Below are 17,424 nucleotides of genomic sequence, written 5' to 3' on the forward strand. Positions count from 1 at the left end.
AGAGTTATGGACCAAGAAATTTCGGGTATGTGCTTTGTACAGGCTGCTGCAGTCAACAGATTTCTGGGCCCTCCGGCCGCATGTTGGTTGTGAATGAAGGCTGGTAACAATTTATATTTTAGACTTGGAGAATATATTATTTTCTCAGTCTAACAGGTAGAAAGCAGACTCTGATGAGTAATGGGGCATGTAGTACATTTCTAAGATTATTGCCTCCCACCCAAAAGAGTAAATATACAAAAGAAGGGAGTCTGGAGTGAACCAGTGTTCTGGCTATTTCCTCTGCTACCTCTGCAGCTGAACTCCCTGGGTTACCCTGGAATGTGGGATCTTAGAGTGACTGGGCCTCTTGGCCCAGGCGGGTGGAATGGAGGCCCCAGGGCCTGGATGAGACCTTGGCAGACAGCCTGTAGTGTTCTCGCCCAGACTTCTCATCATTTTGAAACAGGTGTTGGCTTTGGAGGTTTAGCTTAAAAATTAAAAGGAAACTTTGTTTAGACGTGTCAGAGGCTCCAGTGGACTTGGGTGTGTGTAGGGAGGGAGGTAAATGGATTAACTCTGTGTATTGACCTCTGCCTGTTGATGGAGAGAAGTTCAGGGAAGGACTATCCCAGAAAGGTGAAGTCAAAGCTGACAGGGTCCCACCCATCCCACTCTAACACTGGAATACCTGGCCGACCAAAGATCCAGGGAACCAGTAGTGGACTTCTGACACGTCTCTGTCCTTCATGTAGAAAAGGTCATTTACAGAGAAACTGTCAGAAGATCAACAAACTGAAAGCTTTCTTTTTTTTCTTTTTAATGCATTTTGATCAGTTTAAAGCCTGTATTTTTTCCCACTAAGAATTATACCTTTAATAATCTGCAAGAAATAATTGGTGAATATTAGTTATACCGTGTTTCCCTGAAAATAAGACGTAGCCAGACCATCAGCTCTGATGCGTCTTTTGGAGCAAACATTAATATAAGACCTGGTATTATATTGTATTATATTATATTATTATATTCCCGGTCTTATATTAATGTTTGCTCCAAAAGACGCATTAGAGCTGATGGTCCGGTTAGGTCTTATTTTGGGGGAAACACGGTAAGAACTTCTTTTATACAATTAAAAATTTACTGATGTCATTTAGTAATATAACCATATGAAGACAGGAAGGGAAAGTTAAATCTCCCTTCCATCACTTCAGGCACATCACCCTGAGATCGCCTATACTAAGGATTTGATGTATATACAGATGGTGCCAAAGAAATGTGTACACGTTTTAAAAAAGAAAAAAAAAACTGTACTAAAATCGTAATACAGTAAATGACACTAGCTTTCATTTGATTAAGGCCATCTTTTGAGTGAATGTCATACTACACACATTGCTACCGTAATTCAGTTCAACTTGAAAAGTAATAAATAGATATAACATCTCTTAAAATGTGTACATTTTTTGGCACCCCCAGTATTTTCAAATTTTCTATAACCCCCACAAATATATAGGTATACATATGGGGCTTTAAAAATTGACTATACTTGGCAATTTATGTACTTTAGAAAAATTACCAGCATATCATTAATATCTTTTCAAGAGTTTACATGTTGATTTAGTTCATGCTTGTATTAATAGCGACAGAACCTTTCAGGTATACAGCATTATGATTTAGTCAGTTATTCCTCTGTTACAGGAGATTCTGTTAGATTGAATTTGTCCCTCCTTTAACAAACCTACCCTTGTAAACACCCCTGTGGATACACAGATGATGTACCATAGACATACTTAATTTAGAGGAATTCAAATGTAAGTGTTTAGCAAAAAGTAAGTAAATAGAGAAAAATTAAGCCAGAGTAAGCCACAGCAATGATAAGGTGGGGAATGGGCGTGGCTAGATCCTTAACACTGCCTGCCACTCCATTCAGTGACATTCCTAGGACAGGGGAGCAGTGACTCTGCTGTGCCCCCTGGCACTCTCAGTTCCCTTTTGCTTTTTTTAGTGCAAGCATCTCGGATCTGGAGTGTGATTCTAGGGTTTTAAATTATGTGTAAGTTTTTATGGCCCCTGAGCCGAAGCCAGTTACTTCATTTGGTGCCCTGCCAAAGAAACAGCAGTCTGTTCCAACCCTGGAGGAAAAATTGGTTTGTGTTGGGATTTCCTTGGAGGATGGTGTGTCTCTCTCCAATGTGATTCCTTTTTCTGTGATTTCTAAGATAAAATATCTAACAATACCTAATAACTAGTATCTAACGCTCCCTGGAAGATGCAGTTGTTTTGTTTATATTTAAATTCTGTATTTGTAAGATAGACTTTTTTTTTTATTTATTTCTAAATTACTATTATGGACTCTTAAACATCTGAAAAAAAAAATCAGAGATAACTGATAACAGGAATTCCCATATAGCCATCACCCAGTTTCAACACTTAGCAACTCTTAGCAAATCTTGTTTGCTTATACCTCCCATCTCTTGTCTTCCCGCCTACATTATTTTAAGTGAGTCCCAATGATCATATCATTTCACATTAGGATAGCTCCATAAAAATATAGTTGTTCACTTTAATTGCCATCTAAGTTACTTTCTTGAAGTGTTACTGTGATTTGTACTCCCATTAGCGGTATCCTTTTCAAAATCCACATTGTGTATCTACTCTGGTAGGCCGAAAAAGAAAAAGGCATCTGTTTTATCGTTCTTTTAATTTGCAAATATTCTTTTTTATTTGTTTGCTTTTTAAGTTCCTAGGCAATTCTTTGAAGACCAGAATTATTTTATTCTGCCTTTTTATATGAAAAGAATATATAAAAACCTATATAAAAACCAGTCCACCAGTATTATTCTTGTTCAAGTTCATTATATATTAATTTGTGACGGATTGGCGTTTGTGTAATATTAAGTCTTACCGTCCAGGAATTCGTTGCTGCAAGTGTCATAGGAATAGCTGATTTCTCCCCAGTCACTTCTCTTCCCTGTCCCCACGGGGGAATCTATCTACCCAACTGTCAACTTTCTCTCACACTCGAACCGAGACTCCAGAGGCTCCCTAGCAGGTCTCAAGATTTCCTCCAGAACTCTAGATCTAAATTGTGTCTATTCTTGATACCACAACAGGCGCCGACCTGATCTTGTGGAGGGTGGGTCATGCTGCTATTCTCCCAGAGCTCTCAGTCCCATTTGGGTGTTAGAAGCCTCCTGCAGGGGGGTTCCACGTCCTGAACAGTCACTGCTCAGCATTGAGCACCTACTGTATATCTCGGCATGTCGCTAGTTGCCAGAGGTACCCCAGTAAGTAAGACACACAGGTCCCTCCTCTGCCGGAGCTCTCGTAGTCAAAGCAGGGAAAAAATACTTCTCTCAAATCATTATGGGTATAACAAACCGCTCACATTGTAGTATAGGGTGTTCTGGGTTTTAATCAGACAAAACTCTGCAAGGGGTTAGGCAGGTGTTTCTTAAAACCATCTGATACAAGGGGAAACAACAGAAAAGGCCAACACTGTGTTATTTGATGTTTCATTTGAAACCCTGGACTCATTCCACTCTGCTGATGTTTTTCACTCAGTTACTATGGGCTGCTGTTGGTGGTCATCGGGGTCATCCTTTTCATTTTTTTTTTATTTAAATTTTTGCTTTCTTAAATGATACTGAATGAAACCCATGAAGAGTACTTCTAGTTGCAGTGAGAGCACAAATGAAGTTTAGTAAGATAAATTTCAGAAAAATCCTCATCTAGCAGGAATAATTCTAAAATAATTTTGTTTACTGCTTTATGTAAGGGTCAGAATAATTTTCGTCTTCAGCCTTGAAGAATAATTTAACTACTTGTTTCCTCTTTATAATATTTGAAACAACTTTTATAAATTCCTTAAAATAGTTAATGATTATAGGATACTTTAGGGAATATGAAGTATATATATTTGTTAATATAGGATACTTTAGGGAATATGAATGATATATAATTGTTAATATTTTCAAAAGTGAAATTATGTCCATTTTGTTCCCCCAGAAATCTTTCAGGGAATTTGTTTTCTTCATTATCTCAAGGAACTTTTGATTATCTTGCCTCCTTACGGTCTTTGTAAGTAAGAACTTTTTTCTCCTGTTTCAGTAAATACATCTTAGTTTTTGAAAATTAAAAACAGTTATTATGTGGTTTATGAGACTTCGTGGGAAAAATCTTGTGATTTTGCAGAAATTAGAATCTCTTGAGAGCTTGCATTCACATTGAAAAGCATACCATAAAGCTTAATATAATATGCTTCAGATGGGAACAACCATGTTCTTAGAAGACTGTCTAATCTACATTTCAAGTAAATAAATTGGTAATTCATTCTCTGACTTTGTGAAAACAAATTACAAAATATTTTGTTCTTTGACTAATTAAATTCATAAAGTGTAAAATATCCCTCCCTTTGGAGATTATGTACTTTAAGAATTTTTGTACTTTAGGCATTTAATTATATCCTGTAACCCCTTCCCCAAACTGAATTCACCACTTATTACATTTCTAGGAATGTTTATGTAGGATGCCTGTTTTATGAAGTCAATGTAAGATCATATTTATGAAGTTCTCTGTAGCTTCAGAATTGGCTAATTTTCCCCACCAAAACACAGTTTTGTTCACTGCAAGAATGTATAGGAGTTACTTTTGAAAATAACTGTATTTCCAGATAAACCTTAATGTACTTCAAACTATAAGTTATACTCATTTCTATTGGAATTAGTTGAATGTAATGTTTTTCAAAGTTTTATTGTGTATAACTCATATATTGAGTCTCTTTTTTTCCAGTGAAAATTGTCTTCCCTCCCAGATTCCTCTGTTCTGTATGTGCCAACTCTTTTCCTGCCCTTCCTCCTCCTCCTTCCTCTCTTACTTTCCTTGTCCTTCTCTCCCTTCCACTTTTCCTCTCCTCTCATTTTCTAAACCTGTCATCCCATCCTTTAAGTCTCATTTAGCGGTTTTCATTGGGAGCAGCTACTAGCTACGAGGTTAGGCGTTCGTCTAGTTCCTCACTATTATGGTGGACGTGGCAATGTCCTTCTAGAGTCCCTGGGTCGAATTCTATCTGGTCTTTCTTCTTGCAGCCACTGCCGTTCTAATCCAGAAGGCTGCTTTTTAGTGAAATCATCTCTTTTTGGTGTATTTAGTAGGCTTAAGCCAGCCATTGCCATGAAGTTCAGGAACTACAAAAGACTGCAAAGAATAATCTGGCTTGTGAGACCCTTGATGGCAGGAATATGCAAAACATTTTTATCGAAAAATTGAGGAAAATTGCCAGTGTTTTTGCCTGGTAGCTCTAGAGACTGACCAGAGGGTGGGAGGGTGGTGCTTAGGAATTAGAAGTCAGCCTGTTCATCCTTCAGTTATAGTTCTTTTAGGTTACTTGCTCTTTGCTATATCTCATTCCATCTCCTCACCCCACCCCCCCCCTTTTTTTTTTTTGCCAAAACTAATGAGGTGAAGCTTGTGCCAATGCAGTCAGTCTGTTAGAAGCAAACATGGTTATATTTGCTCTTTGCACCTTGTTGATGAATTTGTATTGAGCACATTGCATTCTATTCTAGTTGTATTTACGATTTGTTCCCCCTGTTACATAATGTCGTCCTAGTTGGCGGGGGACAGTATCCACAGTTATTTTTACCAGCTGGACTTAGTGAAACGTGTGACACACAAATAGTTAGTGCTTCGTAAAACAAGAATTCACAAAATGATTGTGCTTATACTCAAGCTGTGTATGTCCTCTCATTGTTTCTTATAGCCAAGTGCCAAATTATAAAACTCCTTGCCACATGGGAAGATGATTCTCTATTTGTTTTTGTATCAAGTATGAAGTATTTTTACATTTATATTTCTGATTTGTTGAGTCTGTGTCCCCTTCAGTTTGTAAAAATTGTAGTATCACTTGGCATGTAGCAGAAAGTATCTGAAATGTCCCCACCCTTGAGGAACTTACACTCTAGTTAGACAGACAGAATATAACCCTGCGAGACAGTCCTATATTGCCTTATGTTGCCAAAAGTACCCAGAGAGTTTGTATTTGTAGACATTTAGGCCAGGAACATGGCCACAATGTCTGGAAAAACTGGGGATGATGTCAGGATCTGGTACTGGTGCCCTATGCTTTAAAAGCAATGGGTACAAGTTTGACAGACAAAAAGGGTGGGGCTTTGGGATTCCAGAACCCTGCTATTTTAAGGAGGTTGTTGCGTAGATGAGGGACGAAGAATAGATTTTATTCACATGCCAGCTTCGGTGGAAAGCAGCATCAGTCCCAGGATGTCTCCGAGGAGCCGTAACTGTTGGTCTGTGCCATGAGCATGGGAGATGTGAGAAGCAGCATGTTCACCATCCAGAACATGAACCCATATAAAGCAAAAGTACCGTTTCATTTTTTCCCCCATAATCTCTCGTTTGTATTTTGTATGCCACAGAGAGTTTCAGACTGAGTATCTTTTGTGCGATTGTAACATACTGTGGATGCATCGCTGGGTAAAGGAGAGGAATATCACTGTGCGGGACACGCGGTGTGTGTACCCGAGATCTCTGCAGGCCCAGCCCGTCACAGGGGTGAAGCAGGAGTTGTTGACATGCGGTAAGAGAGAAAGAACAACTGCGAGAGCACTGACCGAATTTTACGCACCGCCACGTTTTTCTTGACAAACTGTAAAATTCTGTTTACACTTTGATGGTACCAGTTGCAACCATTAATCTTCATGGATTTGATACTATTTGGTTTCCGCCAACAGTTAAGTCAGCTGGATGAAGAAGCATTGTTACGATTGGTATTTAAGGTTCTCAGGTTCTGAATAGCTTCATGGAAACCGATTGCAAAAAATAGCACAGATTTTCAGATTTTCTAGCAGCTGGCAAATCAGGAATTTGTTGATAGTAATAAAATCACAGGCTGCAATCCTGTTTGTTGGTGGGAGTGTGAGTTGATACAGCCTTTTTGTAGTATAAGTTTGGCAATATTTATCAGTGTTCTTAGAATATTGATACAATTTGATCCAGTAATTCTACATGTAGGGGTTTATTTCAGGAGATGATCATCTATGTGTGTAAATCTTCAGACTTTATATACATAAGCATATCCAAAATTCTCAAAAATAGGAGATTGGTTTAATTACCTGTGACACATCCATTCATAGTATACAGCTATTGAAAAATCATGATTTTTAAAAAACATCTGAAGATACAAGGAAAATAACATATGTATCGTGTATTAAATGAAGAAAGGAAAAAAAAAACACACATAAACCAAAATGTCTTTAAAACGACAGGTGATTCCAGTTTAGTGTTCCTGTTTGGAAACACCAATCCCATCGTTTTTTTTCCTTTCCTCTTTATTGTCATTTTTATTGTTTCACAAGTAAAATGTGCTCGTTGGATAAAAATTAAGATTCATGAAAAGAAGTAATGTATATGTTCATCAAACCATCATGAGACACACTGAATATTTTGCAACTTTATTTGTTAATTACACTTTAGTTAAAGCTGAAAGAAAAAAACTAAAAGAAGCAAAAAAAACCACAAAGCTCATGCTACATTCTTATCACTCTAAGGTAGCTAATGTTAAAGATACCTTGGTGTATTATCTTCTACACCTTTTTTCCTGTGTCTTGACTACAATATCATATTCTCATGCTATTTCATGACCTGCTAACGTGAAGTAATGTAAACTTCATGTCCCATCATATCAAATAGATGTGTACCAATCCAATGTTTAGCTACAGTCATCACAACTTCCTTATTACTGTGTATTTATTTAGGTTAATAATTTCTCACTCCATAAACAATGCAAAGATTAATTTCCCTCTATACATCTTTGCATATGTGCTGGCATTCTTTATGATAGTCTACTACTGAGAGTAGAATTACTGTGTTGAACAATGGACTAAATATTTCAAGACTTTAATGTGCTCATGATTTGTGTGTACATTTTTGCATATATAGAGGGTGCCAAAAAATATATACACATTTTAAGAAATGACAAACTATTAAAATTGTAATAATATATACCAAAAGCAACAGATGAATACAAGTCACATTTGACTTCTGCAATTAGAAGAGATGCTCAGAGTGGTTACCATCGGCGTCCAGACACTTCTGATTACGGTGAACTACTTGAGCAATGTTGACCGAAGCGTCCGCTTGTATACATTTTTTTGGCACTCCTGGAATAGTTAAAATGTCTCTTTTATTTTTTGTGACTGGAAGGAAATATATCACCTTTTACAAGAGATTTTAACATATGGGATCTTAAAAGACTTTTTTTTCTTTTCCTAAAATGTTCTCAATTTTGTGCAATGAGTATGCATTACTTTATAACTAGAAACAAGTGGTTTAATTAATGGTAATGCAGTCTCCAAAATGTTTTCTAAATTGTGTACATATATCAACATGTACCTATCACCAGTTCCATTTTCCAAAATTAAGTATCATTTTATGATTTGTTCTTTTAGTATTGCGTGTGTGATCATGTTAGTCTTGTGATACCACCAGAAAGGAGCAACTCTAAATGTCAGAACTGATTATGAAATGGTTTCATTTTAATTTTGCTAACTTTGTTTTCATCTGGGGCCCACGTATCTCAGTATCAGCCTTGGTGGTGCTAGCATTTAAATGCTGGTTACTGAGGAATATTTTTTTTTCCGTTTTCAGAGTTTTAATTAGAATTTCTATACCTTTGAATTCTGGAGTGTGAATATGGTATTGTCCGTGTGTCTCTGTTTTACGGTCTCTAGATCCTCCCCTTGAATTACCATCTTTCTACATGACTCCATCTCATCGTCAAGTTGTGTTTGAAGGAGACAGCCTTCCCTTCCAGTGCATGGCTTCATATATTGATCAGGACATGCAAGTGTTGTGGTATCAAGACGGGCGCATAGTTGAAACTGATGAATCGCAAGGTATCTTTGTTGAAAAGAACATGATTCACAACTGCTCGTTGATTGCAAGGTAAACTTTTTAAAGTGAGGAATGGTCTCTGCGGATTTTATTTATCGTTTGAGAATTGTAATGTTTAGTTGGAATTCAAATTACTATTTTATCTTCTTGCACTTAAAAATGCAGACATTTGGCTTTCCTTTTCCTGATTGTTATTCATCTTGTTAAAATTAAAAAGCTATTTTTTTCCATCCAGTTTTTTTTGGGGGGGGGAAAAAGCATATATCCTATGGGAAAGACTGTTAAAAAGTTGGAGACCTTTCGTTTAAACTTTTAGGGAGAAAAATGTAAACTTTTAGTGCCACACTTAATTTCTAAATATTTCTTGCTGCTATGCTAAGCTCAGGTTTTCACTTTTAGGAATTACCTAATTTTCACTGTTTTATGCTTAATGCTACATTTCAAGATACTTTCTCCACCCCACTAGTATAAAAGAATATGACACTTGTCCTGTTAACTCTGGTGTCAGCACTAAAATAGCTAATGCAAATCAATTTTTTGAAGTGCAAAAAATAGAGTTTTATATATACATATATATGATATTATCACTCAATGTATATTTTATTCTGGTAAAATCTTAATTTGTAAGCATTGGATTTTCTCCTCTCTCTGTGTGTCTGTCTCTCTTTGTGTGTGTGTGTGTGTATCTGTGTGTCTGTGTGTCAGTGTATCTGTGTGTCTGTGTGTGTCTTTCTGTGTCTCTTTCTTTCCTTCCTACCAGTTTCTTAAAGACAGAACTTGGCTTGAAGTTTTAAGAGTGGATATGTAGTTTCCAGACACTGCTGGGGCACCATAGGCTAGTATCAATACTATAGTCATACTTCAGAATTAAAGTATCACAGCAGACTTCACAGCATTGACATGAAAAAATTATTAAAAAACTAAAGATTCTCATAATTAAGAATTGTTTCTGGGAATTTTGGGGTAGAATATTCTATTTTATAATTTCTGTTTCTCTATTGAGATATCCTATCTCTTTTATTTCCGAAGCATGTTTTCATTTATGTCTTCTAAAATATTTGTAGTAGATGCATTTAAATACTTGCCCACTTATTCTATTTATTTATTTATTTATTTATTTATTTATTTATTTATTTATTTATATTTATTTATTTATTTATTTATTTATCTATCCATTCATTTATTTATTTATTTATTTTAAATTTATTGAGGTGACAATTGTTAATGAAAGCCCACTGATTCTTACATCTGAATCATCTTGGGATCATTACCACTGACTACTTTTCATTTGAATATAGCTAATATTTTTCTATTTAAAGAACACTATTTGTATTTCTAATAATATCCGATTCTATTCTGGACATTGTGAATGATTTACTATAGAGGATAGGCTGGCAAAGTGCAGGCTATGGGTCAAGCCTGGACTGCTGGGCTTGTGATCTAAGAACATTTTTTATTCCAATTTTTAAATGGTTACATTTCAAATGGTTACACAGGTACCTACATAGTATTCCTGGTGTGGCTTCTTGGCCAGCAAAGCCCAAGATATTTACTATCTGGACTTTGAAGAAAAAGTGTGACCCCTGACTCTGGATTTTGTTCTGTTCACCTGAAGAGAGCTGACTTTTGTTTCCTCGAGCACTTAGCTTGGCTAAATTCAAATTCCCAGCTCTGCCTTTTCTGTAGTAGGTAGCAACTGGAATCTGCTTGGTGTCTGCCCTATCTGTGTGTGGGTCCAGGGTCAGTTAGAGATCTCAGTAGATTTTATATGTGCAGAAGTTTGGGCTTACAGCCAGGCTCCTTTCTACCTCTGTCCTCTGATTTTTCAAGCCCCAAGATTGTGAATTTGTCTTTGAGTAGGACCTGTCCTGGGGCAAAAGGTGTTACAAACAATTTTCTGATTACTCCCCAGTGCCAATTCCTTATTCTTAGTGTCAGTTCCTCTCTGTTTTGTGTCTGGTTTCCGCTTGCTTTGGATCACTCTCCATGTGTTCATATGGTTGTCATTTTGTAGTTTGTCCAGAGCATATAATTGTTAACTGCAGTGATGGTGGTGTGATAGGAGCTACTCTGCTATTACTAGAAGCCTTCTTCCTTTATTAGATCATCTAAGATTGTTAGACAGTATATTAGGTCCCAGTGAGAAGACTGCAATTGTGACATTTTTACTGTGGTGATAATTTCATAAGTGTATATATGTTTTAAAACTCATCAAGTCGTGAATTTTAAGCAGTTGTTGTATGAATAGACAATAGCTGACATATAGTACAACAATAAAGCCTTAAAGTAGAACATAGAACCCTTTTCTGAATAAGAATTTTGATTAATTAGGAACCCTTAAATTTTATGACTAAAGTAACTGAAGTGACTTTATAAATTTATTTCTGCAAGTCATACTTCAATCTAAATTCTATGTAGCAGTACAAAAAAAATGAACTCTAAGGGCAGGAACCTGGCCTGACATTTTTGTTGCTGGGGACATTGACTAAAATGAAAATCTTTCCTAAGAAGACTGAGAAATCCTTTACCCAGAATGAACCTCGGAATAATAAAGAAATTGTAGAATAAGGAAATACAGTTATTGAATAGGTACCTGAGATACCTGTTGATTCTTCGTCAGTCTCTTCATGCTACTAATCTTTATTATAAGAATTAGAGATTCTAGTTTTCCTCAAAGATGAAAGTGAAGCTGCTTCTTTCTCCTTCAGTCTCCAAATACGCTGCTTTGACGGTTCCTGAAAATTTTACTCCGAAAATTGGTTTTAGACATTGATGTATTGCTAAAAGTTATCTAAAAAAACAAATTTGTAAAATATACTTACCGTGTTTCCCTGAAAATAATACCGGGTCTTATATTACTTTTTGCTTCAAAAGATGCATTAGGGCTTATGTTCAGGGGATGTCATCCTGAAAAATCATGCCTGGGCTTATTTTCTGGTTAGGTCTTATTTTTAGGGAAACACTAAAAATAAGGTCGCTAAACCAATGGTTTGCTAATATGCTCTGAGGCACCGCAGTGAGTTGGCAGAGGTGCTGTGGTCGATTTTAAGTTTTTGAGGAAGCATAGTGATACTGGACATTTGTCAGACACCACACAGCTTCTCTCTTCAGACAGTTATGGGGTCAGCATTCGACCGTGCTGCATTCCTTTTGTTGGTGCTATACTTTGAGATACAGGATTTGGGGTGATTACTGTGGTACAAAGTTAAGTACTGGGTGAAAATCATTGTGGAACAAGAAATAAGGGTATCACTGATGTTTGATTACTTTGGAAGTGCTCAACAGGTACACACAACCCATTAGGAAATAGCTGTGGTTATTTAGGAAGGATATAGAATTTATTTCAAATTGTTATTAATGATGCATTACATTTTCAAATGGCTACTAAATTATTAGGATGTGCTTACACAGTTTGGAGATTTAATTTAGTAATTGGTACCACCATAGGTATTTCTTTGGGGCTAGGGGTATCATGAACAAGTTACCTAGTCAGTAAAGGTGCTATGAACTGAGAAAGTTTGGGAACCTCTGTGGTAGAGAATGATTTTTATTGCCAATTTTTTTATACACTGATTCGTAGTTCAATAGTCATAAAGTAGAAGATTTGACAAACTTTCTGGTTATTTAAATTTAATGTCAAACTGTTTTGTGTCACTTTATCTTGGAAAATATTTATTACAGTGTATTGGTTTATTTACCAACTTAGTAAAGATGATAAACATTTTCTTTGATTCAGAATAACAGTGTCTCAAAGTCTTTATTAGAACATTTGTTGTTGTGTAGCCATTAATGATTTAGGAGACTAGAAAACTGTGTATTAACTTCTACACATAATTTTATAAGTTGCGTAAAATGATACTTTATGTCTAATGATTTATCATTTCTATCTACTCAAAGGCAAAGCATAATGGGTCCTGTGGGAGGGGGAATAAAGGTTAATTGAAGGTTCTGACATTTGCTCTTAGTTAATAGGTTTTATATTAGAGAATTATGACTTCATCTTGCAAGTTAAATTTACTGAAAGCTATTTAGAAATACAGCTGTTTTATAAACTCAAGTGTACCTTTACATGGAAACTCCGTTTGCTAAACCATTAATTGGTGATTTACTAAGTCTTTTTTAGACACTTAACCAATTGTTTCTTGTATAACCCTTTTACCTCAAACATTTTCTTAATTACACACTTCATAATATTCCTCTCCTTTCTTCATGCTTGAATGTTGTCCTCAGAATCAGTGATAAGGTAGATGTAGCTTGGAAACTTCTCCATTAGAACATGCCAGGGTATTCTGCCTTTCCATCCATGGTTCCCCCTCCCTTTTGTACCCCGCTCTCTCTTTTTTCTGGAACAAGTCTCAGGCATCGTGTCCCATTGCACCTTGTTCATACTTCCATGAAAGCTCTTACCATCATATTTTAAATCTTCCTTACCTGCTTGTCTGGAGTTATCCCTGCAGTACTTACATGGAGGGGTCATTTTTTAAATTTGTTTTTATCTAGCAAGCGCTTGGCCCACAGTGTGCATTCAGACGTGTTTGCTAAGTGAATGATAAAAGCCCGTGTTGTTTCCCTGTGTGCCTGACCACATTTTCTCTCTTTTTAAAATCTTTCTTCATGCAGTGCCCTAACCATTTCTAATATTCAGGCTGGATCGACTGGAAATTGGGGCTGTCATGTCCAGACCAAACGCGGGAACAATACCAGAACGGTTGATATTGTCGTGTTAGAAAGCTCTGCACAGTATTGTCCGCCTGAGAGGGTGGTGAACAATAAAGGTGATTTCAGGTCAGTGACATGGAAAGTCCTGGGAAAGTGATTTGTCCCACGTTCCTTTTTATTCTCAAAGGCACGTAATTGGTCTCCTAACCTCAGTAAGAATGTTGGAGAAATGTATGTGTATTCATATATAGAGATATGTATGTGTGTGTGTATGCGCCAAAAAAACGTATACACATGACTTCTATTCATCTTTTGTTATTGGCATATATTGAGTATTACAATTTTAATGCAGTGTTTTCCTTTCTTAAAATGTGGATTCGTTTTTTTGGCACCCTCTGTGTATATACCCTCAAATATCCAAGGAATACCTTTGAGAGCATTGATTGCAGAATCTTTTAGAGATATTAAAAAAAAAAAAATAGGTACCTGAACTTTGTCTCAAATCTGTTGCTTTAAGAATGTCTGAAGGTAGACCCGCAAGTGTTCATTTTTAACAGGTGGTTTTGTTGTAAAAGTGAAGAGCCACTACTATAGGAAAACATTTTGGAAATTTTACGTAAAAGAGTGCAAAATTCAGACAGGCTAATGGCATTTCCCGTTTTTTTCAAGGGCTCTTTGGTGGACGAACTTGGGAAGGTTCAGTATTGCTAGGTCGGTATTGCTAGGTCACTGTTAAGTAGACACCGTTATCTGGAGAAACGCATATCCAATTTTCCTTCCCTCTTTTGATTCTTCTGGCAGTTAAGCAAGAAGGACTTTGGGAAATGAAAGCTGTTGTTTGACCAGAAACTTGGAGAGCCATTGGTATTGGAGTCTGTTGAGATAAGAGAATAAGCTAAATGTTACAATTTTTTTAGTAGAAAGTTTAGAATTTGTGAGAAGTAACACCTTTTACCTTAGACTCTCCTTACTTTCAAAGTTGCTTTAGAACATCATTAAATACATTATTTACTTAATGTTCTTTATATTTAAGAATTTAATGAGTTTACAGTTGATTTAAAGGAAGGGAAATATGTTGCTCTGGAAAGCCGTGGAAAGATTGTTGAATACTCAGTTTGCACTGTTTGGTACTATTGCTGCCTCGTGGCTATAAGCCCAAATTTTAAGGATAAGAAAACCCTTTGATGTTAATCTTTCAAATCCAAGGTAAAGAAGCAATAACATCTTTAGCTCAGTTTTCCATTGCTTTTATTTTTGTCTTGTCTTTAAAAAAATATTTCCTTGAGATGAGTTAATGGAAATCAGTATTTATTATTGCCAATGGTAAGTCTTTTATGTTGATTAACTATTAGTCTATATTTACGAATATATTGTATACTTTAAAGTGAAATAGATAACATTTGTTAGTTTTGTTACATTCAACATCTCTTGTTAAATAATCATAATTTGATTTGTTTATGGTTGATTTCCTATTTTTATTCATAGTTTTTGAGTTACTTTACATTTTTAAAAATAGAAGAAGAGTCTTAATTATTTAACCTATTAATGAATTATTTATCTTTCAACACTCCTTAAGATATGCAGTTAAACTTCCACTGCATTAATAAGAATTTAGTTTAGTGTTGCTTGATCTATTTATGCAGTTTTAGGTAATGACTCATATTTTGGTGTGACTGATATTATAATTTAGCACTTCCTGTGTTACGGGTCACCTGTAACTTTTATTAAATATGTTCGATTTCACTGTCAGTTTTGGAGAAATGGAGCTCAGATAACAGTGATCCATGCCAACATGCGTGTGTTGTCATTTGCGTAGTGAGTGGCTTCTCCCTGACATCTTCAGTTGTACACTGTGTTGGAGGTTTTCAAGACCACACCCAAGTGCAGAAATCTGCTAGGAGGACTCACGGGATTCAGTATGTAGTTGTAGTCACAGCTGAGATGTAGTACACCATGTTTCCCCGAAAGTAAGACCTAGCCGGACAATCAGCTCTAATGCGTCTTTTGGAGCAAAACTTAATATGAGACCCGGTCTTATTTTGCTATAATATAAGACCGGGTCAGGATAGGACAGGATAAGGTAGGACAGGACAGGACAGGGCAGGACAGGATAGGATAGCAGTAGAATAGGACTAGAATAGTGTAGAATAGAGTAGAATAGAAATAATACCGGGTCTTATTAATTTTTGCTCCAAAAGATGCATTAGAGCTCATTGGCTAGGTTTTATTTTCGAGGAAATGGTAATAATGTAATCAGATACACAACTGGATCATAAAGGGAAAAGACACAGGTGAGTTCTGGAGAAACCCATGTGCAGGCTCTTCGTGTTCTCTCCCTCCCATGAGGCTCACATAGAGCCTGCTCCTTCTCCAGCCATGAAAAGGCAGCAACCTCTAGGTAGTGTTTCTGCCCAGGGAAGCCCGTGGAATCCCAGCACCCAAAGTTCTTACTATGGCTGGTCACGTAGGCACCCTCTGCCTAGCACGTACCAAAGTTTCAGACTCCCAGGAAGAAAGCAAGAAACAATATTGCTTGTGCAGGAGGTCTAGGTATCGTGAACAACCCAAGCCACTTAGCTGTTCCTGAGAACGCTCCAAGTTTCAAATACCCAGATGTCCCTGAAAGGCCAGAGTTGCAAGCAGGCCTTTCTAAGGATGACAGTCCAGGACTTGCTACGGTACCTCTGTCTGTACATATAATAATTCTGCTTCTGCAAAAGACCTGATTCTACTTATATTGGACAAGATTCTGACCTTACATATCTAATGGTTATATAAACCAACAATGCAATAACAGTAGTTAAAAAGAAAGGCAAAACCATTTCTTGATACAATTTCCCTGTATATTTATAGCAATATTTAGAATATTTTAGGAAAATATCCTATTGTGTTATGGTATTAAAATACACTTGGCGGCTCATCGTTTAAAATGGTTTGGTTCAGGTTAACCTTTTTTACTAAAATACAATTTTGGTCTTTATTCTTGAAGGAGTTTGGTTTGTTTCTTCTCCTTGAACTTTTGCTGTGATTATACAGGACGTGATCTCATCCTTGATTTTCCTGTGTTATTATTTGTGTCAGTGTAGGTTTCTTTATACTATTTTGTCCTCATCGCTCTAGGTGGCCCAGAACGTTGGCAGGCATCACTGCCTATCTTCAGTGTACTCGGAACACGCACGGCAGTGGGATCTATCCTGGAAACACGCAGGACGAGAGAAAGGCTTGGCGCAGATGTGACAGAGGTGGCTTTTGGGCCGATGACGACTATTCTCGCTGCCAGTACGCAAACGATGTCACTAGAGTTCTTTACATGTTTAATCAGGTAACTAGAAAGGCTTCAGATTTGCTGAGATGCGTTAACAAAACATGGTATCTAAAACAAATACGTATGATCTCTTTTTAAAATATTAGTAAAGCAGAAAGATTTGGTGTTTATACTTCAGTTGACTGATCTGTCTCCAGAAGAAGGTCTGGTCTTCTCAACTAGTATGCAAGGCCCTCTGTGTGGTGTCACTCTTTCTTTCCTGGCACTACCCGACGTTGTGCCTTTGTTTGAATACCTTTATCATCTGTTACCCAACCAGACAAAATCCCAACCATCGTTCTTATCCATCTGGGAAGCCACCTCTTGGGTTCCTTTTATAATTTCCTTGTCACAAGTGATCTCTTGTCATATTTGTAATAATCAGATGCCTTTTCCTATCTTTGCTTCTATGCGTCTTTTATAAACTGTACCAGGTTATAAGTAGCTGGATGATAGTTTCTGTATCATGTATTTTTTTATTTTTTATTTTGTGATCCTTAGAACCTAGTGTACACCCTTTTTGCAATGGTCGGTACTTAGTCATGTTTAAATCAAACAATAAATTAATGTAAAAC

At 36.6% G+C, this 17,424-nt stretch overlaps 1 protein-coding gene across 2 annotated transcripts in view; it reads left to right on the plus strand.

Annotated features, from left to right (window-relative positions):
- The window catches only part of ADGRA3 (adhesion G protein-coupled receptor A3), a 116,447-nt gene that overhangs the window by 50,155 nt on the left and 48,868 nt on the right, over positions 1–17,424 (plus strand). Inside the window, exons 5-9 of one of the 2 annotated variants that reach the window (XM_081077942.1) lie at positions 3,985–4,056; positions 6,411–6,571; positions 8,724–8,937; positions 13,507–13,671; positions 16,666–16,867. In XM_081077942.1, the coding sequence (XP_080934068.1) occupies positions 3,985–4,056; positions 6,411–6,571; positions 8,724–8,937; positions 13,507–13,671; positions 16,666–16,867 (814 nt within the window). The remainder of the gene's footprint in view (positions 1–3,984; positions 4,057–6,410; positions 6,572–8,723; positions 8,938–13,506; positions 13,672–16,665; positions 16,868–17,424) is intronic. The other variant, XM_081077943.1, reaches the window with a different exon arrangement.

The sequence above is a fragment of the Rhinolophus hipposideros genome, assembly GCF_964194185.1.
Source record: "Rhinolophus hipposideros genome assembly, chromosome: 1".
Classification (NCBI taxonomy): Eukaryota; Metazoa; Chordata; class Mammalia; order Chiroptera; family Rhinolophidae; genus Rhinolophus; species Rhinolophus hipposideros.